The sequence below is a fragment of the Onychostoma macrolepis genome, chromosome 12 (genome assembly GCF_012432095.1).
Source record: "Onychostoma macrolepis isolate SWU-2019 chromosome 12, ASM1243209v1, whole genome shotgun sequence".
In the NCBI taxonomy this organism is placed as follows: Eukaryota; Metazoa; Chordata; class Actinopteri; order Cypriniformes; family Cyprinidae; genus Onychostoma; species Onychostoma macrolepis.
The window spans coordinates 22,861,694-22,887,762 of record NC_081166.1 but is presented as its reverse complement, the minus strand read 5'-3'; the positions used below and the strand labels follow the sequence as shown (position 1 = coordinate 22,887,762).

Genomic DNA, 26,069 nt, shown 5'->3' with positions numbered 1-26,069 from the left:
TACATAAAACCAACAACTGCCTACAATTCCCATAGTTCAGCGAGAAGTACGTGACGCCCATCGCGTTCAAGTTCAAGGCTCTTTGCAGGACTAGCCAATTACACGCCTCGAAATCGTCTGACGTATGCACAGCTCGGCCCGTGATTGGTCAACATTTTTACGCCTGTGCCGCGACGCGATTGTCGTGACGCGAAAACGCGAGGGAGGACGAACGCGAATGGAGGCCGTTGGTGTTTCAGAGCCGAAACAATCGAGGGAGAAATACATGAGGAAAACTTAAATAGAACGCTTGTGAATCTTTATATTCCGTTATATCGAAACTCATAGCTCAGATACACGTATAAATGTATTGGTGGAGCTCGTGAAGCAGTGCATGTCAGTATTTAGTGTTTGTTTATAGTGTTAGTGGAACTCAGAGGCCCGGATTCACTCTCTTCATTAACCAGGCGAGTATTTAACCTCCTTTGGTCCTGCTGTGGCTTCAGTTCTTATGTAGATTAAAAATCTACATTTTAACCAAATAGTGATTGAGTTTTAATGCTGGATATAAGGTTAGGAGTTTATTTCGCATCATTGCCTGATTGGCCTGATAGCCTTTTTATGCTAATTGTCTTGCTAGTCTATTAGCCTTTAGCATAGTTATGTTGTTTTTATCAGCTAAGCTTTTTTTCAGACACTGTTTTGTTGAAATCCACGTAAGTTAAAGAAGTTGTGTTAATGTCTTATTTGCTTAGCGAAGGGGAAGAACGTTTCAAAATGAAAGGTAAACAGAAGAGAACAGGTACAATTATTAGCATTAGCTAATAATCATACTAGCTTTTAGCATTCTTAGTTTATTGCTGATTATTGAGGGACAGTCGCTGTGTTTGCAATGATATCGATTGGAATTGTAGAATACATTTTGTTTAATATTTTTGGGCTTGTTCAGTTGGCATTAGTTAGTTTGCAAGCCAGTAAAGAGCTAAAATTATGTTGATGGTAATGCCATGGAATTGAATGATTGCTATATTAATGTTCAATGGCGTTTTACTTGGTACGTCAATGAATGCATTTTTTAAATGAATTATATTTTAGATCTTGGAACTTGCACTGCCTGTTATTATGTTTTGTTGACATTAATTTTGTTCATTATTATTATTATTTATTTATTTTTTTTTTTTGAGCACATTATTTCAGTTTAGTTTTTCTTATGTAGGGTACAAAGTGACTTTTAAACTTGTTTACTCTGATACTTCTGATGGCTTTGTGTGCAGAAAGTATTGAATGGAGTTGTTGCATGCATTTTGTTTAATATTTTTGGGGTTTGTCCAGCTGGGACTAGCTAGGTTGCAAACAAATGGTGGCCTTAAATTATCAGAGTGGTGATATCATGGATAAGAATGATTGCTGTATTAATGTACCTTAGCATTTGCTTTAAGGTATACAGGTTTACAACTTTTGTCTAAAATCTGTGGTAGTTTTTGGTTTACTTTAGTGCTGTTACTGTAGTCAGGATCTTGGAACTTCGTCATTGGAACAGATTTTGAGAAATTTAGCAATGGTTTGCTCGTCAAATCATTTTCTCACCAGTGGATCCTCTGCAGTGAATGGGTGCCATCAGAATGAGGTTCCAAGCAGCTGATAAAATCACAGTGTGAAAAAAAATAAAATAACAAACTACAAATAATCCACATGACTCCAGTCCATTAATTACCATCCTATGAAGCGAAAAGCTGTTTGTTTGTAAGGAACAAATCCATTGATTACTTTCTTAAGTGAAAAGGTTGTTTTGGCTCAATCAGGAGAGAAATATTCACAGATTAAGGCCTATTTACACGTGAAAACAGTCCAAAACAGTTTTAAACAAATATGTTGATGGATTTTGGTGTAAGATGACAACAGCGGAGGGATTTTTTTCACTGGAGGAAACTTTATGGGCTGGTGTTTTGGACAAAAGTGACAGTTCAAAGTAAAAAAGACTTTATTAAAAAAAAAAGAAAAAAGGATTTGCTTATTAAAACACACAGCTTTTAACTTCAAAATACAATAATTGTTAATGTGGAGTCACATGGATTTTGATGCATTTATCAACAATCATTCTGACGGCACCCATTCACTGCAGAGGTTCCATTGGTGAGCAAGGAATCCAAAATTTCTCCAAATCTGTTCCAATGAAGAGGAAATAACCTCATCTATATGTTGAATGGCCTGATGCTGAGTAAATTGCCAAAATGTGTTCATTTTTTGGTGAGCTAGCCCATTCCTTTAAATATCTCAGTTTTTTGAGCACATTACAGCATTGATTTCTATGCATATGTGTATTGAAATCAACATCAAATAATTCTAGTTTCCTGCTTTTTATCAGCACAGAAATGCAAGTAGTTGGCAGGTTTGAATGAGTTTATGAGCGCATCTGTTTTATATGAATAGCCCCAAGATCTTCACACATGTAGAATGCTGAATAATGTTGATTTTATTCATTATAAACAGATGAAACTTGAGGCAGATTGTTAATAGTCAACATTTGATTACAAAACAGCCAGTGAATTATTCATGTAACAGTTGATGATTGTTCACAGGGAATATGAGACAGATGCCACAATGACATCTAGATTTGGAAAAACATACAGCCGAAGAGGAGGCGATGGGAACTCGAAGTTTGATGAGGTGTTGTCCAATAAAAGAGCCACTCTCAGCACCAAATGGGGCGAGACGACTTACAAAGCCCAGCTTGGAGCTAAGAGGCCTGGTTTGAAGACCGAGGTGACAGATCAGACCAAGAGGACCAAGGTCTCGGACGGTGAAGGCTCAGAGGATCCGTTCGGATTTGACAGTGATGACGATTCTAGGCCGGTCACGTCTCGTAGCGTAGCCCAGCCTAAACCCAAGATGACGTCGACAGGGGGATCCCAGGCCAGCCTAACACTGGAGCCTAACAGCAGGGTGAACCAGCCCGCCAGTGTAGAGGCCGTGGCTCCCAGCAGGGCCCCTTTCGCTCTCAGCCCTGAGAGAAGTGCTCACAAAGTGCCAGAGGATCCTGGGAAATATTTTAACACCTCTGCTACAGGTATGTTTTCCCTGATGTTCTTTTTACTCAAAAAAAAAATACATTGGAGTTGTTTTAACGTTTAAACACTACCTGATTTGTTCTAGCGTCCCTGCATTTAGTTGTTGTTATATGCTGTTAGAGTGTTTCAGTTGTTTGACCTGTTTAACTTCACAGGAAGTAAGTGTGAGCTTACCACATTGTATAAACATACCCTAGTTTTTTTGTGGTTGTTTACTTGCCTGAAACATTTAAACAAACAACTTTAATTTATCGCATCTAAATCTTTCTTAAGTTTGACTTTGCAGTTCATATTTCGCATAAAGTACATCATTGAAGCAAGGAAGCATACAGTATCATCACCAAAGTCCTCTTTAAATCCTTGACTGTCCTGTGGAGGGCTTGTCAGCTGTTTCTTACAGTTTCTTTTGCTCAGATTGAGAGGTGTGCAAGAGCATTGGTGAAGTCCACTTCAGTTTATATCATCAGGTGTTTCTGATAGATATCCAGCATCTTTTACAAGTGCATGTGAATGCTTGGATAAAAAAAAATAAGATTAGGCCTACTTCGTTACTGAAGGCTAGAATACACTGTGGGATTTTTCTAAATCTGAACAGATTTTAAATCACTAGTCATCGTACACTTGATGACATTGTAATAGTTTAATTGGAAAAATATTGTCATCACACACTACCAGACTTTCAAGTCATTCCGAGAGCAACAAACTCACTCAGAAATGTGCCTTGTTACCAGATGTGTAAAAAATGTAATATGTGTTCTAAAATCGGCTCAAAAGGTCAGTTATGTTTGATATCCTCAGAAGGATAGAATCATAGTCTGAAGTTAAAAAAAAAATCTGTGACCATCATGCACTAAGCGATTTTTCTGTGACATCTATCAACATATATCTGCAGACTGGCTCTGATTTTCAGCAACTAGTGTCAGCTTGTCCTGATTGTAAATCTGGGCAAAAGTCATGAGTATTTCAGCCTTAAGTGTCTGCTTTGTGCTGCAGCTCTATGTTAGGGCTTATGTATTCGTCTATCAGTGTTTCCCACAGGATTTTGTGAGACTTGTGGCGGCAGGTGACGTCGTGCATTAATTTGCATATTTATGACGTCATAGTGTAAAGTTTGCGTTCGGGCCAGTTTTGGCACTTCAGCTCTGTTCTACTCTATGAATTGTCACATACTGTAATACAACTGAATGCCCAATAAAGCTGTTCACATTATATTTTCTGTTGTCATACATAAAACAAGTATAAATAGTAAGTAAACATGACCCATTAATACTACATGTTAACCAGGAGTCACTCTCAGTATACTCCTTAAATCCTGATTTGTAATCGCGACATCGTCTGATAAAATCATTATGCATCTAACTTACACTAAAGGCGTATATGCGGTGGTTTTGGCTATATTACAGTTTTGTCTCATTCAGCGCACTGCCAGCGTCTGAGTAACATACTATGAGCAGATTAACAGACGAATTATGTTCATATTTAAAAGTCCAAACAGTCAGTAAGCGACAGGTGCTTGGAAATGCTGTTTTGTAGACGCTCTTACCTCGCTCATGTTTGATATATTTGCCTCCCGGCAAGGAAAAAAATAAGTAAATAAATTAAAAACAATAATAAAATCAAGAGTCAGATCACGTAAACCATTCAGACTGGCTACTGTAATATCTGCGTCAGGTAAAATTACTCTTTTCGTTCATTTCTGCACTCAATTACATAATGTTTTAATTACATAGGCCTATGCACCTTTATGAAAATTAAACACGGGTTTACTACAAATAAATAACTAAAGTAAAACTAAAGCAACCACACATTAACATGGTTTTGCTATACTAGCTATAGCTTCACCATGGTATTTGTAGTAAAACTGTTATACTAATGGTAATCAATCCGAATGACACGCAATGCACGCATACAGAGTGCGTGACCTCTGAAACGCCCAGATGTACAAAACAGACCCTCTCACTTCTGTAATAAACACAGAGATGTTAGTCCCGTCCGAATTGGTACATGAAAATCGCAGACGTCAGGTGATAAGAATCGAAACTCAAACGTAGTTTAGAAAACTAGTCCCGTCCGAATAGGGCTTAAGAGGATAATAATAGTAATAAAAATAAAAATGTGTCACCAAATATACTTGGGCGGCCGTTAATATAGGTAAAGTCTATGTGTGGGAAGCACTGCGTGTATAGTTTCTAGTTATTACAAATCCAAAAATAATGTATATTTAATCGACACTAGCCATTTTCAGGCTAAATTTATTTTGTCCTCACAGACATTTGTATTACCGATAAATGGCATTTAATACTCTGCAGTTTATTTATTTTTTATGTAGGAAATAAGGCATTCATTGAAATTAAAACATGGAGGGTGAAATGTGAAAATTAGCTAGTGAGATTACTGATTTTGCGATAGTGTCGCCCGCTGTGACTGGGGGAATGCTTGGGTTTCGCATTAAGCAGCGAGTTCTCCTAGAAAAATGAATAATCTTCACTGTTTGCAATATAGAGTTGCAGTTTGATGCCAAAAACAAACTGTCACACTTTGATTTCTTATTTGTGTCGTAAGGAGGGAAAAGAAATGTGGAAGTGAATGTGGGCGGAATTTCACATGTGTGTTGCGGTAGGGATGTTGGTTGTAGCGGTACAGACCTGAGATAAACTGATTCCTCAATCACATCAGTCACTGTTTCTTTTTTCTTTTTAATAATAATAATCGTTCACGGTTCACAGAAAGCTTCCTTGAGGGCATCCTCTGCCTTGAGTGCTGTAAATGCTCAGGACACCAGCGTTACAGGCTGTAGACTTGTGTAAGACCCTGCTTAATATCACAGTAATGGATACGGCGGACTGACTCTTGCAACAACAGCCTGGAGCTCCCAGCAGACCAAGAAATGAAAATCTTTAATTGGCTCAAACTCTATTTTACATTTCCTCTGCGTAATTGCTTTTTCAGGTCGGTACTCCTCCAGGGTCTTGCAAATCATTTGGCTGACTAAGTAATCAATGAGGTGAAGTTAGAGGAAACTTTCAGAACACTGACACCCCGTCAGCGACGATGTTAATACGAGGAGAACACTTAGACGCTGATGGAGCGTAGCGTCTGGACAGGCTCCTTTGAGCTGCTTATCTCATTTAGAAGCACAGCACACAGAACTCATCACCTTGTCTGTAACCGCTAAGGGTCTCTTATGATAACGCATGCTGATGAGTGGCTCTCCCTAAGACACTTCAGTTTTGTTGCTATGCATATTGCTTGGATCAATCTATTATCTAGCTAAAAGTAGATGTTTATGTTCACAGACAGCAGAGCAGAGCCCACTGGTTCAAAAAGGAATCTGTCTATGGACAATAACTATAAATGTTAAGCGCTAATTAGCATTTTAATTTTACGAGAATAAGGAAGTCCACACCACAGCTATAACGATAGACACAGAGGAACAATGTTGTTTTTGCAGCTGATGAATTAGGATGTAACGATTCATTCAACTTACGATGTGATACGATTTCACAATATGATTTTCTCACAATTGTTTTTTAACAGAATGAGATTCAAGACAAATTATAAATGAAATAGGCTAATAAATGATACCGGTATTGGTATTGGTGCATCCTTAGTTACCGCTGTAAACAAAGCAGCACTGTGCTTATAAAGACTACTTTAAAGCTGCAGTCCGTAACTTTCTTTTGTTAAAAATGATCCAAAATCAATCTTCGGGCAAGTACATAACCAGCCAGTCTTCAAAACTCTCTCCTTACTTTAGCACAATTCACAACGGTAAGCTGCCATTCATCTTTGCGTCATTAAGTCACGTCTGTAAATATAAAGAAGGGTTCCCAGCTAGTAGGCTGTAGGCAAATCATTAATAGTCTTTTCTCACAGCAGCTAGAATAATTAAAACGATCATTTTGATGGTGGATTGTAATCCAGAAAGGTCCTTACGATACGCCAGTCATCATTGATTCACCCATGGTCACCAGTAGTCTACACATAACGTAATACACACTAAATAAACAGTCACGCAATGCTAATGTTAACATTAACATTTTGAGAACAAAGTATAATAATAATAATTTGCATGGTTTGATGTGATTAGAGCCAAGCGATCGTTAGATTGAATCACCAGTGGTACCGCAATGTATTGTAATGTTTTTTTCTTCTTCTCTCAGTTGTCAGAACAAAAGTGACAGACATGTTAGTTACTTGTTCAGATGACATTTTCCAGTGAAAATTTCATATTTTGTCATACTTACAAGATGTACAGTATCACCAGCCACTCGAACTCACGTAAAGATGATAATTCCACAAATAACTGCAATTTCAGGTTTCAAACGGAGATGGCGACAGAGGCAAAACTTATGTACCGCAGCTTTTAATATGCGTCATATAGCCTATACATATCTATTTGAGAATGCACCAGAGCTCTCATTCTCAGTCTTCATTTGTTTATAGTCTCTGTTTAACAGTTATGTCTAATAAATTAGAGAGAACTGTTAAATAAAAATTAAAATGCTGATGAAAAAGTACTACAGCGTTAGTAATAGATCGGCAAATGTCATAATTCTTTCTCACCTACCAGAAAAAGCATTCAGAGAATATGCATTCATATCATTTTAATAAACTTTTTTTTTTTTTTTAATTCAGCTGTGAAATCTTCTGAAGTGTGCATCTATAAGCTGCATAAAAATGTGTACTCTGTGTGTAATGATCGGTCTGTGTGAACTGGATGCAGACAGGGAAATTCAGCTGTCACTAGACACGCACATGGGCGCTATTTTTCTATTCATGTTGTATTTACTGACTGCTTTATGTAAAATTAGTGCTAAATAAAAAAAATGCTAGTGCACAGACTTACCACATTACTCAATTACTGTTACAGTGTTTGCTTCCTTTTTATTCTAATTATATTGATTCTAAAAAATCTCTTTATTTGTGAAAACTATTATATTACAGAATCAGGAAGCTGCCATCTGAAGTATAAATCTGTTTATTTTATATATATATTCAACTAATCACATTCAACTTCTCACAATCAACTTCTCAAATGTTATACTGAAGTGTAAGTATTATCCAGAAAAAAGAGTTCCAAGTGTAAATCTGAACAACACGATTGAAAAATAACACCTGGAATCTCAAGACAAACAAATTATGGGGAGAACAGAGCTTTAATTCCACTTTTCATTTATTGCATGACTCACTCTTAAGGTGGGCTTTCTCTGGACTGGGAAAATGCTGTAATAAACACGGTTAGATGTAACCGTGCTCAGCAGCATTTAACACGAAAATACTCCCCCACAGTCGAGGTGCTTCCTTGTTTGGCACCAAATCATCTTCTGCAGCTGCAATGACTGTCTTGCCTTAGTCATCAGATTCGTTTTGACAAACTAGCACAAGCTCCCCTGTCTTTTAAAACTTTACAATCCTTCCTCCTTTTAGCTGGTTTTGAATGTGAACATCATCTTGGATGAACTGCTCCCCAGATGCAGATTCTCCACTTCACAGTGATATCACATCAGAAGACAACCGTATACATAGCCTTTCTATATCACTTGTACAAGAAATTGTGAATTAGTGCAATTAAATCATATCTTAACCTTGATAATGAGAAGAGCTTAAGTTTGTTTTATAAAGTCATTGTATTGCACAGCCCTACCAAGAACGAAATGAATCTTGATTAAAAGGTCTTGTGGTCACGGCGATAATTAAATGATTTTTATTAAAATTATGGCAAGGAGAAAATAACACTGCTAGATTATTAGCTCCATTTAAGTGCGATATGGAACAAAATGGCTTGACGGCTCCTGTTTGTCTAAAAGTTTCTTTAGATTTCAGAGGTGCTGAGAATTTGCTTTATCTTAAAATATGTTGGTGTGAGCTGGAAATCGTATGCTCCTCTAAGAAACCCCAAAATGTGGTAAACAAGTGTCCCATGGTGGTCAGAGGACAGGATGGGATTAAGATGACTCTTACAGTGATAAGACACAGAGGCTTAAGTACAGCGAGGGAGGAACGTGAACTTGTTTGACTTCTCGCTGCTTCAGAGATTGAAACTTGTCAGAGTAGAGATGTGAGAGCGCTGCTGAGTGGAAAATATATTTCTCTGTCATCTTTCAGAAATGTATTATTTTTGAAATGTCAAAGAATGGTCTTGTACCCAGTTATTCATTTATGGGGAGGGGGGAAAAAAATCCAGACAGGATTTTTCCAAACATCATTTAATATCGAATATTTCAAATCACCATGAAATCAAAATAGTTTTTTTTTTTTTTTTTTTTTTTTTTAAATTTTCAGCATTTATGTGGATTTTTACATTTTATTTATTTCTTTAAATCATGTGCCTGTAATCTTTAATAAAAAAAAAAATAACCCCTTCATATCACATTTCATCTCATGACCTGTACACTGGTTCGAGGGCTGGGAAACCTGTCACTCATGAGATTGCAGCATTTAATAACAACATTCCACCAGTCCCCAATAGACAAAATTTGAGAAGAAGTCATTTCACTTTACATATAATTCACTAGAGAAGAAAAGACAATTGACCCTTCGCAGAGCGCTTGATTGACAGGCGATCTGACCAATCATAATGCCGAATCTGCAAACACAAAGTGCTGCACAACAGGTTTGTTTAAATCATGGGAGAAAAATTGTGTAATATTCCTTAAAATATAAAGTTTTAGTAATTTTATTATTCTTATATTGAGAAATACATTCTACTGTATAATAGTAATGTATTTCTCTCAATTTCTTCGTTAAACCAAACCTTTGTTTTGACAGATTGTCGTGAAAACCTTTTGAGTTGCTGTGTGCATGTTGTATGACAATAGTTTTATCAAATTAAATAGTGAAATGCTTATAAACATAAAGAATATGTAGACTTCATATTTAAAAAGCAGACTTTTTGCACTTTTAAAAATGAAGTCAAATTCAAAAGTAGGGTTGTGATGGTGTGGAAATTTTCCCACCGGTTAATCGCCGTGTGACAACATCGGTAATACTGGAATCACCGTGGGGTGGGATGGGTTTGTTTGAGTTCTCCCTCTTTTCCTCGCTTTTAAATAGCTTGTAAAAGTGGCATGTGCATTTTACTTTCACTTTCAAATTAGCGGCAATTCGGCACCAATTGCTTGAATCAATTCAAGCAACAACAAAATCCGTCAAACTCACTTAGACTATATATTGATCAGAAAACATTTAGCTAATTAACAAAACGAAGAAAACTACACCATGCTATATGCCTAATATACGATAACAAATAACTTGCACAAGGTTTAAATAGGTATACAAAATCAGTAAACACAGTGGAACCAAATAAATGAGAAACATAGAACATTTATTAGCAAAATGAATAAGAAGGCTTGGATGCACAACATAAACTTTGTAAAACAAAATAAATCAATTACACAATTTTAAATAGTCAAAATCAGTAAACACTGTGGAACCAAATAAGAAACAAATGTTTAAAAAAACTTCCAAAGTCACATTAGATAAACGGCAGAAGTCAACAGGCTTTTCAAAATCGAAAATATTACTTTGTAATACAGTATATATTGTATTCCGGGATTTTGTCAACATTCCAACTTCAGGAGGCCCATCGTGTGCTGCTTTTCCATTGGTGGTCACTGTATCTTGTTATTGTGCATGAGAATAGTTCGCTTCTGCTTAACGTTGTTGCGTCGTCAATGGTTGCTGTCAGTCACGTTGCCTAAACACAAACCCCTATTGAAAATGAATGACTTCTGCTGCCCTATTCAAAACGCTGACAGCATGAGTGCCCCTTGACTTGACATTCATGCATTACACAGACTTTAATTCAGATGTGTTTATAGGTCTGTTACATAAATCCTTTTCAACAAAGATTTGAACAGAATTCAGTCTTTAGAGAGTGATGGGTAGTTTGACAATGACTGCTTAAATTGTCATTAATAGGTTTGTGGAGAATAAACGGTCATTTGGATGTTGTTTAATAAAAGTCAGGATGTTTGAGGTGATCATGATGGCCTAATTTGTCATTTTCGCCTCTTCACAATCTAATGAATAGGTGAATGTTCTGAATTACCAAAGTGGTGATATAACTGAAATTGTGTAAGTGCTGTTGTGTAATAGATGGTTTTTAGACCTAACAGCCTTTCTGCAACACTGACTTCCTTTGCTGTGGAGCTTAATGGTGGTTTTGTATGTTAGGGACCTTTTTCCAAAGCTGCCATTAACGTTTTGTCCTGTCTCCTGATTCACAGTACACAGACTTAATTGTGGTCATTGGTGTACTGGAGAATACGTACAGTAATGTTAGAATGGTACATAGCAAATGTTGTCTGCCAGACTATAGCATAGACAATGTTATGACTGCAGAGGTGTGATTATTGCTTTGAAGGTGTCTAACAGTGTGTTCATATTATCTTCTTGCCTGTGTTTGACTAGTCATGGGATCTGAGAAAATTGATGTACTAAGTCGTGGTCTTTGCTTAAAACTAGAGCAGTCTTAGTGTGTAGAACCTCTGATATAGCCTATATATTTTACACAAAGATGGTCGACCACCTTTTGGTGACTTTCATGTTGGCTTCACATTATCAGATTAATGAATAGAGTATTTCCACAATGTTGTCAGTAACTAAAACTGTTGCTTCATGTGTCTCGGTATATAGTTTAAGGCTGAGCGATTAATCATATTTTAATTGTGATCAGGTGTTAGTTCGATGTTTCCATTATCTTGCATTGGTAGCAAGCCTTCATAAGATTTCAGGATTTGGGCTGCCAGATGTCAAGAGTTTAAATCCCAATCAGCTGTGATTCAGTCGTGACAACTATTGTGCAGCCCTAATATAGTTTAAAACCGGAGTAATTTTGGCCAGAGAGAGAAACCAATGAGGTAGTGCAGCTTTAGTAGTTATACATCTAATAGTTGCGACTAGGGCTGAAACGATTCCTCGAGTAACTCGAATACAAAAAAATCATCGAGGCAAATTCTTGTGCTTCGAAGAATCGTTGTAGTCAATTTACTAGGAATGCTCTGAATTTTCGGCCGCCGAAAATATATGCCATGCCCCGCCGCACAGCAGTAGGTGCGTTTACATGGAGCACTGTAATCGGTTTAAAAGTCCAATCCGAATGAAAATGCTCCATATAAACACCTCAATCGGAATAAAAATGCCCAAACCGAATGAAATTGTAATCGGTTTGAGAGGGGTGGGATAAACCTTTCTATAAACCGAACAAAATTAAAATCCTGCCATGTAAACACTTTAAACCGATTACTTTGCGTCTACGTCATCACGTCCAGAGGTCGGGTCGTCAGAACGTGAACGTGAAGTCGGCAACGGTTCTGTGATTTGGGGACACCGACACTACAGTAGAGACTGGGTAATAGTAGGGATGCAGCGATTAACCGGTTTTACGATTAACCGCGCTTTAAAACGTCACGGTTAATTAATCGTAAAGGCTCTGCTACACCGAGTGTTTCTGTTGCACGGAATGGAACTGTTGAAACTTGCGCAAAACAAAAACAACGTTACACTAGCGGTGCACCATCTTAAAATGCCGTGCTTATCAGAGACATGGAGGCTACTAGATTAACTATGACAGAGGAACCAAACAGCGATCCTTTATTTCCACCAGAGAAATGACTGAAGTCGATAGTGTGGGACCATTTCGGGTACACCAAGAATGACCAGGGCGTCATTTAAATAGTGCCGTAAAAATTGCTAAAGAGCGAATACATAAGGGATAATGCACAGCTCGCCAACCTGTTCTCGCTATGCAATAAACGATTTTAATGCAAGACGTGAAGAAATCAGTGCGGTGAGAGAGAGAGAGCGTGTGAATTAGCCTACCTGCATCTGCGCGTCACTTTAAGCAATGAAGATTTGAGTTTAGTTATTTAAACAGTCATTTTACCCCCTCTTTGCTGATTAATATAATGTAGCGATCCAGTCTCTATAAGCTATTTTATTAATGAAAGTCGCTGGGCAGCGTTGACAACACGTTTCTGTCCTCCTAAATGTTTGTGGGCAGCTCGATGTCGATCTCACAAACCAAAATAATAGATATTTTCTCAGGCCATATGTGAAATCAGATGAATAAAGATTATTAAAATGAATAAGTATGGATGACAGTTGATTACAATAATAGTTTAGTTTATTCCCCTCATTAGTAACAGTGTCCTCTGTGGGATAAAGTTAATATTAGTCTTATATTAATAATACTTAATTAATATTGTGATTTATCATCCCTGTTATAGTATTATTCCTAAGTCAATTTATTTTTCACCATCTTTCCAAGTTCTGTACCTCAGGTCCAAAAGAAATGTAGAAAGAATATACAAAATGAAAACACCAAATACATTTGTGATCTATTTCCATTTGTTATTTTCAAAAGGGAAATACTGACATGGATGTTTACAGAGCAGAGGTCACGTTTTTTAATTCCAGTAGGAGAGATGTACTTTTTTTTTGTGCTGTATTATTGGTTACTGTGTTATTTCTGTTTCAAAAGGCAGCAATCAATAACACTTTAATATCTAAAGAGTGTTTATGTGATTTTATGTTGTGAAATGAATACATGCATAATAATCGTGTAACCGTGATTATTCCTCAGACTATAATCGTACCAACAAAATCTATAATCGTTGCATCCCTAGGTAATAGTGGAGGTATAAAGTTAAAATTTCCATTATACAGTTAAAAACACATTAGAAAGGAGAACGCTTGCTGTGTGACGGACTATCTGCTCTCATGTCCGGAGTGAAAAACAGATCTGAAATGAAGCGCAATTTTCTGCTTTTCAGCTTAGAAACAACACAGTGATGATAGTGAAAGTAGCTCAATGAAAATAAACAACTTGACCAAAAGTTGCCTTTGTCATTTGTATTTGTATAGATGACAGATTCATAATTTCCGATCTTGAATTTATACATGCTCACGCCATGAATGTTGTACGAAACACGATTGTGATAAAGCAATGCTCCTTTGATTCATTGTTCAGCAACTCTTCGTAAGAAATCGTGTATTTGTTCCATTTAAGTAAAGTACAACTTTGTAGTATCAGAATACAATTAATCTCAGCTGCATTACAGAGGGACATATGATTTCTATGATCGCGTTCTGGCCATATGACTGAGCGCTCGAATGAACGCAAGGATTCAAATATTAACCGTTTATTCTAAGCAAGTGTAAACAGATATTAAAAATATTAACGTAAATATGGGCGTTTTTTCCTCTGGTGACTTTTTGTTGTCACTGTAGGCTATTAGCATATCCTAAAATCGAAAGCACAGGCACATGTAAACACCATATCGGATTAGATAACGTCTCATGTAAACAGTTCATCGAATCTTTCAATCGGAATGATTTTAATCGGAATGACAAAAAAAAAGTGTACATGTAAACGCACCTACTGTTCAGTTTCACTCTCATCACTGCACCGCGTGACGCTCTGTTCAATATTCCGCTCTATCAGTGTGCATTCTGCTTACCGCTCATAAAAGCCAAGTCCGCTCAAATAACGCACCGACAAGAAATTTCGATGATGTATACTTGTTCCTGTTTGCAGGAGCGTTACCTTGCGGTGATATGCTGTAGTACAGCTGTACTGGGCAACGCTGGTAAAATCTCCTTCACTGATGAAGCTCCCTCACATGTGCTGATAATAATAGCTTTGCCAGGGTTTTTATATTTCTACACGTTTACTTGATATTTCTGTACACAGAATCATTTCTATTCATTTCCCACTGATTTACGCGATCTGATGAGCATTAACTCATATTACGCGATTATATCTCTTTATGAATGAATGGCAGAGACGCGCGTTTTCCTTTACCACACACACACACTGAAGCGCGCGTGACGCTCACGGTGATTTCAGCGTCTGCCGACTCAATGAGGACATAAACACACGAACAACATCTCCAGAACTGCTCTGAGAGCGTTTCACCGTTTCATTTGAGTAAAACTAGTGTCATATCATATTCACACAGAAATTGAAAGGTATTCACGGCAACCCGTCAAAATAAAAGTCCGGTTTAATTTGAAGACATTCCAGCAGAAATATATTATTATTGTTCAGCAGAATGTACATACTACTACTACTACTACTAAAATTATGAAAACTTTATTTTTTTAAGAAATGATCACACAACATTTCTTCCATGTTTTAATACAATGTGTTCCCCAAATTGTAAGTCGCTTTGGATAAAAGCGTCTGCAAAATGACTAAATGTAAATGTAATTTTATTAGTAAATCCCCTTTGTTTGCCAAAAAGTTTCGTTTTCAATAATTTAAAGATAAACAAAATTAAAATTGTTTTATGCCTTCATTTGATAACCAGATACACAACACAGAATTTCTGAGGAAAAATGAAACATTTCATAAGGCTATTTTAAGAATAAATAACAATAAAACATTAGATGAGAGAAAATAAAACTTAACTTTATAATTGTCATTTTCTTTAATCACAGCTATAATTATAATAACACCTAAAATATGTTGCGTGTAAAAAGTGTTTGTTTCATCCACTTGAAGGGTAGGTACATTGTGTGCACAATGCACATGATCAGGATAGTACCACCTCCGCCGCATTTTGAGGAAAAAAAAACCCTGTTTACAGGACTATACATTATTTGGATAATTGGTCAAAAACAACAATAACAACAGTTATGTCTGATGTTGCAAAGAACTGAATAAAAATAATACATTGATATTTAATATATTTTCTGTCCAATTTTCTTTCAATAAAAGTGTGGTTATTTTATTGGCTTGTGTTTTTTTAAATTCTGTGTCATTAAAATTGAGTTAAATTAAAAAGTCTTACAAAACTACTTCATATTATTGAATAAAATAAATAATTATTACAAAGCAGTTTCAGTTTTTAACCAAGCACATCCAGAATTCTCATTTCGGTGCATTCCTGTAACTGCATAGAGTGCACTGTGTTTGCAACCACATGCTCCTTTAAAGGATTACACACAAATGTGTTAGTAAATGTTGTGTGTATGGACTCTTGTTTTTGTTCCACGTTAGCTTCCTGCCCACAAATGTTTGCCTCTTACAAAAGCCACAAAGCCTTCTAAGAAGACAGTAAAGGCTTATGTAACGCCTGAGCTGTAGTTAGGCTGAAACTTGAAAGTTAAGTTGCACAATGTTTAGGTTTTATTTTTATTTTTTTATTATTATTATTTTGATATATGTCTTATTTTTAGGTTGTACCATGTTTACCTTTTTTAAAGTAATTTGAAATTGATTTTTATATTTTTATATATTTGTATTTGCATTTTGAATGTAATATGGCAATCAAATGCACTAAATGGGTTTAGTTTTCACAGTTATTAAATTTCAGCAATAAAAATGTAATTTTTTCTAAAAAGGAAACAAATTACTTGTTCATTTTAAGAGACCTGTCTTATTTTCTCTTGTATATTTAGTATTGCTCTTTAATAAAGAAAAAGTTATTCTTATCCGATTAATCGATAGAATTTTCGGTAGAATACTAGATTACTAAAATATTCGATAGCTACAGCCCTAGTTGTGACAATATTTTGGTTGTGTAATTGATTATTGCTATATTCTGTTGGTTTTGTTTATTAATGTAGCTATTTTCAGTAACCTACTTCCTGCTGATTTAGGAACATGACTGGTCAAGTACTTAGTTGTTTGAAGTCATGCGAGTTCTCTAAAATCTGAATGATGTTTGAATTCCTTTTCTGTAGGAAAAACCCAGAGTTGGTCTATCGAGAGCACAGACCGCAACAGCTACTCATGGTACAAAAACCCTTCTGAAAGCTACACGAGACCTCTTGCCCAGACCACCACGTTAAAGTCTGAAAAAACAGAGGACAAGGATTCTTACGATGCCTGGAGCGCTGTGGTCGGTCTGGGAGCACGCTCCACATCCCTCTTTACCGGACCTAAAGGCCCTCCGTCTACCTTGTGGGCATCCGGTAGTTACAGTCACAGCAACATTCAGGGCAAATCCTCCACTGAGACTCGGTTAGACGAGTTTGCTCAAGGGAACTTTAATTTTCCTTTCGAGCCATCTGAAAGCGAGGACCACTCTCAGTCTGTGCTCAGGGCATCCAACTGCAGAACGTACTGCAGACCCAGTAAAGGTAAACAGCCTGGTGGATCTGATGGGAGTGGAAGCGCTTCTAGTCATAGCTCCATGGAAGTGTTGCAGAACAGCGGGGCAGAAAATGCTGGGAAAACTACAAACAGAGGTCGGACGAGAGACTTTACAGTGCTACACCCGTCTTGTGTTTCCATGTTTAACGTCACCTTCCAGGACTCCATGGACCGCAGTGTGGAGGAGTACACAGCCAGCACTCCAGCTGCTAGACCAGGAGATGCAGTAAGACTGAGGAAACAAATGGAGACAGAAAGCAAACCTTTCAGGTAATAGTTTTCTGAAAGAACATTGCTGTAATAACATGAAATTCTTAGTACTGCAGTTTGAGCTGTACTTCTTACTATTTTTGGACTGTAATCTTAGGGTGATTTCACACTTGGTTCAATTGCCTGGTCCGAACCAGAGTTCAATTGCTCCGCCCCCATGGGCCTGCATTCATATTATTTTATTTGGGTCCGAACCATGGTGCGTTTGCGTCATCAAGCCATCAGCTATTTACCCAGTTGCTTAGTAACAATGGCGCAGGTGAAGGCAGCAAAATACCTAATTGCTCTCTTCACATTTATATATTTATGTTTTTAAACCATTGACATTGTTTTCCAAAGCTTCAGTACGTAACATACTTTTTTTTTTATTTGTTGTTTAGTTTTGTGGCATTTGTATTTAGTTTTGTTTTTTGTTTAGTTTCAATTTTGTTTTTTATAATTTAAAAAAAAAAATTGTATGTATTTTTGTTTTCGAGTCTTGTCACCCATTTGAGCATGGCTCCACTATTAATCCACAGCTCCAACCTCAACCGCTTAAACAAAAATAGAGAAGTGAACATTAACACCATCTGAACTCTAGACATTGGAAAATATTTTTTGATCGCTCTTAGTTTCTATCTCTTACATCTCATTGAACCCCTTAAAAAACCTGGTACTCCTATTTAATCAAGTAATGACAGCTCTACTTAACAAATAAATCAAATAATTTGAGATTGTTAGAATTATGTAAAGGTTTGCAAAGGTTTTTTATTTAATTTTTTTTGGTTTAACCGTTGCTAATTTGTAGACACCAACTGATCAGGTATACATAGATGAAGCGAAGTGTGATTAAAACCCTCAAAGATGCCAGTAATTCTGTTAAATTCATTGATTGCCTCATTCCTTCATGTTACCAAAAGTCTACACGTGTGAGATTCTGACTGTTTATCTGTTGGGTTGCTAGTCGATCCAGACCCACACAGAGCAAAATGAAGAGCAGTAAGCTGGAGCTCTTTGGGTTTGATGACACTGATGCTTTGGCTGAGGATGACGACTCTGCTTCAGGAAGCTCTAACTACAGGATCAAATACTTCGGCTTTGATGACCTGAGTGAGAGTGACAGTGAGGAAGATGAGGGTTCCTCTGAAAGAAGGAAAGCTAAGAGGAAGGCTGAAGCAGGCATAGCAGTGCCACTGATGTCTACAGAAACCAATGTTGACAATCCTCAGCCCAGTGAGATGCAGAGCTTTCAGAGCAGTCACATTGCAGGTCACAGTCACGGCCTTAAACACGGTCAGTATTTACACTCAACACAATTTCTGGGGATCTAACTTTGGGTTCTGTTTACATTGCTGTACCTGCCTGAATCCACAGTAAATCTGCACAGATGTTGATCCTGATCTCACTATGCTTTCAAGAACAAATCTAGTTTGAATTTTATGGTAACACTTTAGTATAGGGACCCATTCTCACTATTAACAAGTTGCATATTAGCATGCTTATTACTAGCATATTGGCTGTTTAATTAGTACTTAGTACTAATAAAGCACATATTCTGCATGACCGTATTCTACATCCTAATCCTACCCAATTTAACTACCTTACCAACTATTAATAAACAGCAAATTAGGAGTTTGTTGAGGCAAAAGTCATAGTTAATGGTTTAACAGCGAGAATTGGACCTTAAAATAAAGTGTAATCCAATTTTATTGCAAAAATTAAGATAAGACATTGTATTTTGCATACAGAAAATAAAGCCTGGTTTTAGGGCCATTGTTTATATATATATATATATATATATATATATATTACCTAAGAAAATGATGTTAATAGTTTTAGTATGTTTTTGTTTTAGTTTTTTGTTGTTGCCTATTTGTTAGTTGGTTAATTTACATATTTATGCATATAATTGTTAATTTGTTAGTTAGTTAGTTAGTTTGTTTATTTGTTGGTTAGTTGTGAAATATGTCCCTGACATGTTTGTTAGATTTACACATGGACATTTACACAGATTTACTTTTCTTAGAACATATTGTCATATTGATCTTTATTATTATTATTATTATTTTTTTTTTTAGTATCACTTTAAATGTATATCTGTTATATTACTCAAGTTACATGCCCAATGCAGAGAACACATTTTCCTTTTAGAGATAATAGCAACATTTAGCAGACACATGGCTGATGTCTGTTTGTGGTTTTACAGATCCTCTGTATTTCCCAGAGATCCCCTTTCCCTTTGAGATAGTAAGGAAACCTCAGGTCAAAGCTCAGGAGAAAGCCAAGGAGAGCAGCAGGAAGATCTTCAGCGGACCTAAGAAGGTACGCTTCATAATGTCTCTTTTTCTATTTAAATTTTTTCCATTCCAAATACTGGTTTGTGATGCCAGTATTTGTTCTGGAGCATGTTGTACTACATGTCATTTCCTTTAGAATCTAAAGGTTGTTTAGCCCATTTCACCAAAGTAAATGTTACCCTACTGCCATCATGTAAAGTAATGATGTAGGCGTTTGATTTCTTGTTTCTGTACACTAACGGAAGAATAGTGAAGGCAGAGGGTGGAACGGGCATCACCCGTTGTCTTCAGCATGACTTTTATCTATAATGACAGTAATGCAGTTATGTTGCTCGCCCCTGCTGACAGCTCAGCCATTATTACAAATGTTCCTGCGGCTGCTGTATGTGCACAGAGGCTTCTCTGGGGTTATGATTGATTGTTTAAGTCATGATTGAACTTTAAGCATATAAATGCTCAAACAGAGCAATGTTTTGCTAGCATCACAGTGTTTACGTATTCCGGGGAAATTAGCCTGTGAATGGCTTACTTATTGATGATACTACATATCAAACAGAGGTAGGAAGAGGTATTAGAACTGCTTCCCTCCATGGTTCCCTTCATCACTATATCGGAAGGGATCTGGAGATTACTGATAGTGAGAAGTAGTGCTGCACGATTAATGAAAATAAAACCGAAACCATAATATGCATCCATCTCTGCATCTGCTTTGCATTCCAGTCGCTTTAATGTGCATTTGGGAACGCATCATACACCAAGCATCTTCCCATACTTGTAATGAGAAGTCCTTATCAAGAAAATATAAGCTAAGGGCTCCCTGTTTTTTTTTTTAAATCTTTTTTCAAAATGTTTGAAAACTGAGAAATTAAAGGGATAGATCACCCAAAAAAATAAAATTCTGCTATTTACTCATCCTTGTGGTTTAGACTTGATCACTTTATATGATGAACAGATTTAATTTAGGCTTTTATTCACATATTTACATTGATCAGCAAACAGAAGCTCAACTGTATTTCTTAGACATGTGAAAACCTCATTGGTCCTTATGGAACCTTAAATGGGTTGCATAACACACAAGAATGAACCTTATTGGTTCTCACATGTCAAGCAAGCATGCTTGCGGTTCCATTTGCCTTTGCTGATGTGTGCGTTGACTGATGTTAATATGTGAATAAAAGCCTAAATTAAATCTGTTCATCATATGAAGTGATCCAAGTTTCTTCAGAAAATTTGGACGTAACTGCTCAATTCAATTAGTTTTGCGATCTCTTAATAAATTAACGGAGGTACAGAAGTAGGGTCGGGAATCGAAAATCGATTCCAATTCCAGAATCGGATACTTCTAAAATTAAAATTCCGATTTCCACTTATCGATTCCTGTGTATTTTTTATTTATTTATTTTCATTTTTTCAAGTACTGGAATAAAAGTTTATAGTTCGGATATAAAATCTGATTTGTGCGATAGTGATCAAAATATAGTAAATCACCTTTTGAAAGTAATTTGACACTTCAAATCAAAATTTATCGATTACATCATGCCAGTAGGTGACGAAAAGGGACTGTTAAAATGTGTTGGTCTTTGTGTAATTCATGAGATTCGTTCAAAAACACAGATTCATCCAGTACTGAAAAGTAAATGTTTACTTATTATTGAATCATTTATTCATAAATTACATGTGATTTTGTTTAGTTATCTAATGTATTTTCTTCTGAATCGAGAGAGAACAGCAACTTCCTTAAACTAAACAAAAACAAAACTCAATTCATGCAGAATCACGCAACTCTATTTTGCACACAATAGAGTTGCGTGATTCTGCATAAATTGAGTTTAAAAAAAAAAAACAATTATGGAGGTTGTAGTTCTCTCTCGATTTTTAAACAAGTCCAGTTTTTTTTGTAACCTGATGTTTTTTGTTCAGGGTTTTCAAAAAGCACAATAAATGTTTGATATTTTTTAATCCCATTGGAATCGAAACTGGGAATCGAAAAGAATCTGAATCGATAAGCAGGATCGGAGTTGAAATCAGAATTGATAAAATGCAAACGATACTCAATGCTAGACAGAAGTCTCTCAGATTTCATTAGAAATATCTTCACCAGTGTTAGGATGTGGAACAACATGAGGATGAGTAAATGATGACAGAATTTACATTTTTTGGTGAGCTGTCCCTTTAAGACAGCCGCAGATAATAATATTGTAATTTACATTTGTAAAGTAAAAAAATCCGGCCAATATTAGGCATTTTTTTGCAGGTTTGATCTGTGTTTGTACTGGTGGTCTTGTATTGAGTGTAGTGATGTATTCATATATTCAGTGGTTTTGGGAGCTTAGTTTCAATAAAACATGTTTTCGGTGTAATGAGGTGGTTTTGTGGAGTTGTGAAACTTACATTATGTTTTTATAGTACATTTACCTCTTACATGTAAGAAAGAAAAAAAAAAAACCTGGAAAAAAACCTAAAAATTTTCTTTATCAAAGATGTATTTTAGTCAGCAAAATGACTTGGTGGCATTTATATCAGCACAATTCCCTAGACTTTTAAAATATCACAGAAAGCAAATGTTTAAGTTCGCAAGGCTCGAACATTTACACGATCAATAAATGTGAGGTTGTTGGAACGTCATAGCGTAATTGCTGTCCCAGTGGGGCAAGTGACAGTTCTGTCAACTAGCACAAAGGTCTGGTTGTGGTCTCAGGCCATCCATATTATTAAGCCACTGCTAGAAGTATAATTTAAATGAAACAGCTCAAATATAACTTACTGAATAAATCATGTAAGTGCTTCAAAAATTTGATGGCCCCTTTTAATTCCGTTGTAAGTGCATTACAAATTGTGCTTTTTGCTCTTTTTAAATGAGATTAGTCTTTTTTTTTTTTTTTTTGTGGTAATCAGCATTAGCTCTCATGGCGTTGATTTGAGCTTAACTTGTTTTAAATCCACAATATTCCTTTCATGTGTCTTCAATTGTAGTTACAGGAAGAGTCAAGAGGGATGTTCTTATTCATGTCTTTTAAGTATAAGAGGTGTTTGAAACGGGTCAAAGCTCAGCATTGTAGTGACTTTTACTGCCACCGATGAACATGCCAGGGGCAGAACCTGCTCACCTCTCGCTCGATACACACTCATTGTCTGATTCTCCTGTGTGAATCATTCATGTGGAGACATTTCACTTGCACTCTGCATTTGCTCTCTCTCTCGCTCTCCAACCAATGCTTTATTTTATTTTATTGTTTTATTATTATAAAAATAACCCCCATTTTGACTTTGTTTTAATTTTGTAAATTTATTTTGATTTTATTTTTGCTAATAGGTGCGGTGGTGCTAAATGAGCCTATTATGGGGAATGAAAGGTTCATATTTTGGTTTTGGTAGTCCGCAACAACAGTTTGACATGCACGCAAGGTCAAAAAACACTTTCATTGTCTTATTATATGCATTTATTTTTACCTTACTTGCTCAACGACTCCCAAATGATTCGCTCAGGAATTCATTTTTCCAAACCCCTCCTTTGCTTGATGCTAATCTGCGGTGATTGGTCCGATTGGTCTCATTTTCATTTCATCATGCCTGTATGCCTGATAAAGCAGCGTTTGTGTGCACAGTGCTGCTTTGTGTACAGCATTACCGGGGAAACAGCTATTTTTACCCCTCCAAAAGCAGCACATAGTGGCAAAGAATGAATTTGCGTCTTCATTCAGACCAACAAGTGGGCGGGCAATATGCTAATGTTTCATGTTGACATCAACATGAAACGGCTTGGGATTCGTTTTAAAAACAACTCGACAGTAACTTTATACACGGTGCATTTTCAGATTTAAAACTTTGCAGGATGTTTTCATTCAAAGGTAAATTTCAAAAATCCATAGGGGCACTTTAACTCTGTAATTAATAAATAGTGTTAAAATCTGGGAAATTTTACTGTGAACTTTTCCTAAAATCAAATCTGCCATAGTAACGGAGTGGAAGTTTGAAAATGAGTTTGAAAATAGCTTCTGTGTTTGTTTTTCAGATAAAAGAGTGGTTTCAGTTTAATACGTTGCAGGCTCATTTACTGGTTATAAATTGTTAATAAATAATATTGATGATAATCATCAAAAAAATATTGGGCTTGTTTTGGGCTTGTTTTTGAAGTTGCAGTTGCTTATTTGTCTCGTGAGAGTTGGCAACAGTGTTCAGATCTGTTCTACTCTATGAACTGTCACAAAACTGTACTGCAACTGAATGCCCAATAAATCTGTTCACATTATATTTTCTGTTGTCATACATAAAAAAAAAAAAGTATAAATAGTAAACACAACCCATTAATACTACGTTAACCAGGAATCACTCTCAGTATTCTCCTTAAATCCTGATTTATAGTCGTGACATTGTCTGATAAAATCAATATGCATCTAACACTACATATGTGGTGGTTTTGGCTATATTACGGTTTTGTCTCATTCAGCGCACTGCCTGTGTGTGTGTGTGTGTGTGTGTGTGTGAGAGAGAGAGAGAGAGAGAGACACGGGAGCTGATAGCAGCGAGCAGTGGATATAATGGCGGCCCGCCACAAATAAATCAACATATGGGAATCACTGGAGATTGTTTGTGGGAGTGTCGACAGTTCTTGAGCGCACAGAACGAGCAGTACGAAGCACGTAGGGACGAGGGAGATTTTCCACTAGTTAATCGATCGCGTATGGTTTCATTATCTCAGGCGGATAAAAAAAAAAAAAAAGTGTAAGAGGATAATAATAGTAATTAAGTCAAATATGTGTCACCAAATATGTGTCACCAAATATACTTGGGCGGCCGTTAATATAGGTAAAGTCTGTGTGTGGGAAGCACTGCCGATTTCATGATGATGCAATGGATGGCAGTAACTCTGCTGGAGAAGTGCCTGACTGTAGTGAAATTACCTTGAGAGCTGCAGACTTCAGCTACAGGTTGTGTCTTTGACTAGAGCCATTTTCTCTTTTCCTAAGCTCTTAAGACTTCGGTAATGACATGATTATGATATTTAAAGCTAATTTAATTAGTGCATGGCTATTGACGCACAGGTGCTGAAGGGTCAAATTTGTTTTTTTAATCCGTTGGCTGCATCATACAGCTGTGCAAATGATGTCAAGACCCAAGATGTCTAAATTGCCTTATATTTTACAGCTTAGGCTGATCGCAAGTGAATACTACTCGGATGAGTTCACTACTCATTAACTTTTCATTCGTCTAAAGACAGCATTCGTCAGACACGCTGCTTTTCTTTTTCGCTGTTGAAGGATTTGTTTGGCTTTCCATATGCGGTTGTTATAAAGTCTGTGGTCAGTTTCCTCAAATAAATGGTCATGAATTTAGAAATAAAATTTTCCCTGATATGAAAGAAGGAAATTAACTGGAGAAGATTTCCATGTCAAAGAGGGCGGAGTCTGGGTGGAGCACACCCAGATATTAAACATCCTACAAATTTCATCCTTCTCAATACAAAAAGAGCCTTTATTTTAAGCCAAGCTCCAAAAACTCATTTGGGTATTGTGGTTCTTTTAACATCACAAGGGCAAATATATTTGCATATAACTGCCTCTGGAGTAAGATATCAATCCGTTGACACCATTGACACAGCCATGGCCACACCCACAGTTGTGATGCCCTTTCTACACTAAATGTGAGTGCAACATCACATCAATAAAAAAAAAAAAAAAATATGGAACCAAATATAATCAATGACACTGACTACATTAGAGAAAGTAGACAGATGCTCTGTGCTATTTCTGATGTACTCCACACACTTGAGTTACTCCTGACAACAGGACAAATGGATGAGGAAAGTAGGTGATCTTTTTGGAATGATTGCTGTGATGCATCCTGTTTAGATGGCATTCACGTCTCTGCAAGCCTTCCGATCGACCTCAGTGTTAGGAACAATGAAATTATTTTTAGCATCATTTTTGGATCATGTGAGAGGATTGTTTTGTAGTGTTTCATTGCAGATTATTTTGAAAACGAGGCACAATGTACGAAAGAATTTGGTTGAAGAAACTTCTGCAACCACAACAACTGCATCATGAAGCATGTTTTCAAAATACATACTCGAATGCTATAGTATATGGGGGAGTTTATATGTTGTCTTTTGCAATTATGTTAGCCAATATTAACAGTTGCTGTTTACTGAATAGCCTTGAAGGAGCTGCACTGCTAAAATGGGGTATTTTTGACATATTTGTAAAGTTGAGAGAGGAAAAAAAAAAAAAAACCTAAAAAATTAACAATGGAACTGTCTAGAGAGCCTAGGTTAACGCAGCTCTGCTGAGTTTGTACTTATTTGTTGCACCCTCTTTTGGACCGATGATTTAAAAATCTGGTGTTTACTGATATTGTCCTAGTTGAAATACG

The 26,069-nt window shown here is 36.5% G+C and overlaps 1 protein-coding gene across 1 annotated transcript in view; it reads left to right on the top strand.

The window, feature by feature from the left end:
* The first annotated feature begins 132 nt into the window (after window positions 1–132).
* The window catches only part of waplb (WAPL cohesin release factor b), a 59,236-nt gene continuing 33,299 nt past the window's right edge, over window positions 133–26,069 (top strand). Inside the window, exons 1-5 of the mRNA XM_058793089.1 lie at window positions 133–446; window positions 2,559–3,046; window positions 16,743–17,424; window positions 18,368–18,696; window positions 19,610–19,725. Coding sequence (XP_058649072.1) covers window positions 2,581–3,046; window positions 16,743–17,424; window positions 18,368–18,696; window positions 19,610–19,725 — 1,593 coding nt within the window. The 5' untranslated portion in view covers window positions 133–446; window positions 2,559–2,580. The remainder of the gene's footprint in view (window positions 447–2,558; window positions 3,047–16,742; window positions 17,425–18,367; window positions 18,697–19,609; window positions 19,726–26,069) is intronic.